Here is a 1219-nt window from a genome sequence, read left to right as displayed (position 1 = left end):
GCCTTTGTGGCCAGGGCCCGGCCGGCCCTCCTGCGCTTGGTCTTGAGGACCCGCTCGGTTTTGCAGGAGGTGTAGAGCGCTTCCACGTCTTCCCGGGAGATGAGCGTGCATTTGGCGGCGTGGAAGGCGATGCTGTTGATGGCCTTGAGTTTCCGCAGCTCCTCCAGACCGCAGTGGTGCTTTTTCACTTTGAGATGATCCATGCGCTTGTGCACGGTCGTCCTCGGGATGTTTTTCAGCAGATCCGTGAAGACTTGGGAGAGGGCAAACATTTGCTTTCCTTTAATGATGAGGTAGCCGAGCCTCACGCCATCCACCTCTTCAAAACCTGACTTCAGGTCTCCCATCTCGGGCACTAAATGATCCCCACCATTTGCAGCAAATATATACGTGACGCATACATACACATGTATGTATGTTAATCCTCCACCAGATGCTGCGTGTGTCTCAAGGCATCCTGCTAATAAAATAACAAAGACTGTTATTCCCGGCGAAGGGAGTGCCAAACTCTAGGCGAAATTATGGGGGGGGGGGACACACACACACACACAAAAAAAACGATTAAAAAAAAAACAACAAACGTGAAATTACACTAACTTGATTCTTGCCTTTTTGTTTTTTTGGTTTTCGTTTTTTTAAAAGAGGGGAAAAACCATCCGGCTTCTGATCTGCCAGTGTGTTAGTGTAAGTCCCAGATGCAGATCAGTACCTGGGCCCCTCTATTTCTTCCTTCTCCATTGGAGCACTTTGATAATGGAATGTGAAGGGAGAAAGAGAAAAGAAATGCAGCTGCTATTCCCGTCGCTGCTTTAGCTACAAATAAAATGACAGAGTGAAGTGAGCTCGTCCGGAGACACCTTCATCAATTAATTCCCCTAAAGCCAACGCTGATTGGACACTCCTGACAGGTGATGCAATAAAAATTGATATTCCACCCCTTCCCCCCAAAATCTCCCACTAATTAGCATACCCTTATACTGCCACCTCCCCTCCCAAAGTAAATAATACAGTTGGTATATAAATCTTTCCATTAAACTATCGGAGCTCAGAAACAGCCTGACTCACAGACTTCATCTGAACCAGTGTGTGTACGCTTAAAAAAAACAAACCTGTATATTCGCCTTTAAAGGAATATTGCCTATTTTTTGCTTTATTTGCATTTTACCGCTACAGCTATTATTTCAAAGAAAAGCATTTAAAAAACATTATCAAGCTTAAA

The 1219-nt window shown here is 45.0% G+C and overlaps 1 protein-coding gene across 1 annotated transcript in view; it reads right to left on the bottom strand.

The window, feature by feature from the left end:
- SKIDA1 (SKI/DACH domain containing 1) overlaps positions 1-950 on the bottom strand; it is a 4594-nt gene extending 3644 nt beyond the window's left edge. Inside the window, exon 1 of the mRNA XM_014539385.1 lies at positions 3-950. Coding sequence (XP_014394871.1) covers positions 3-347 — 345 coding nt within the window. The 5' untranslated portion in view covers positions 348-950. The remainder of the gene's footprint in view (positions 1-2) is intronic.
- Between the last annotated feature and the right edge of the window lie 269 nt (positions 951-1219).

Source organism: Myotis brandtii, unplaced genomic scaffold (assembly GCF_000412655.1).
Source record: "Myotis brandtii unplaced genomic scaffold, ASM41265v1 scaffold215, whole genome shotgun sequence".
NCBI classification, from domain to species: Eukaryota; Metazoa; Chordata; class Mammalia; order Chiroptera; family Vespertilionidae; genus Myotis; species Myotis brandtii.
Note: the sequence above shows the minus strand (reverse complement) of the source record. Positions and strands in the feature narration are given on the sequence as shown.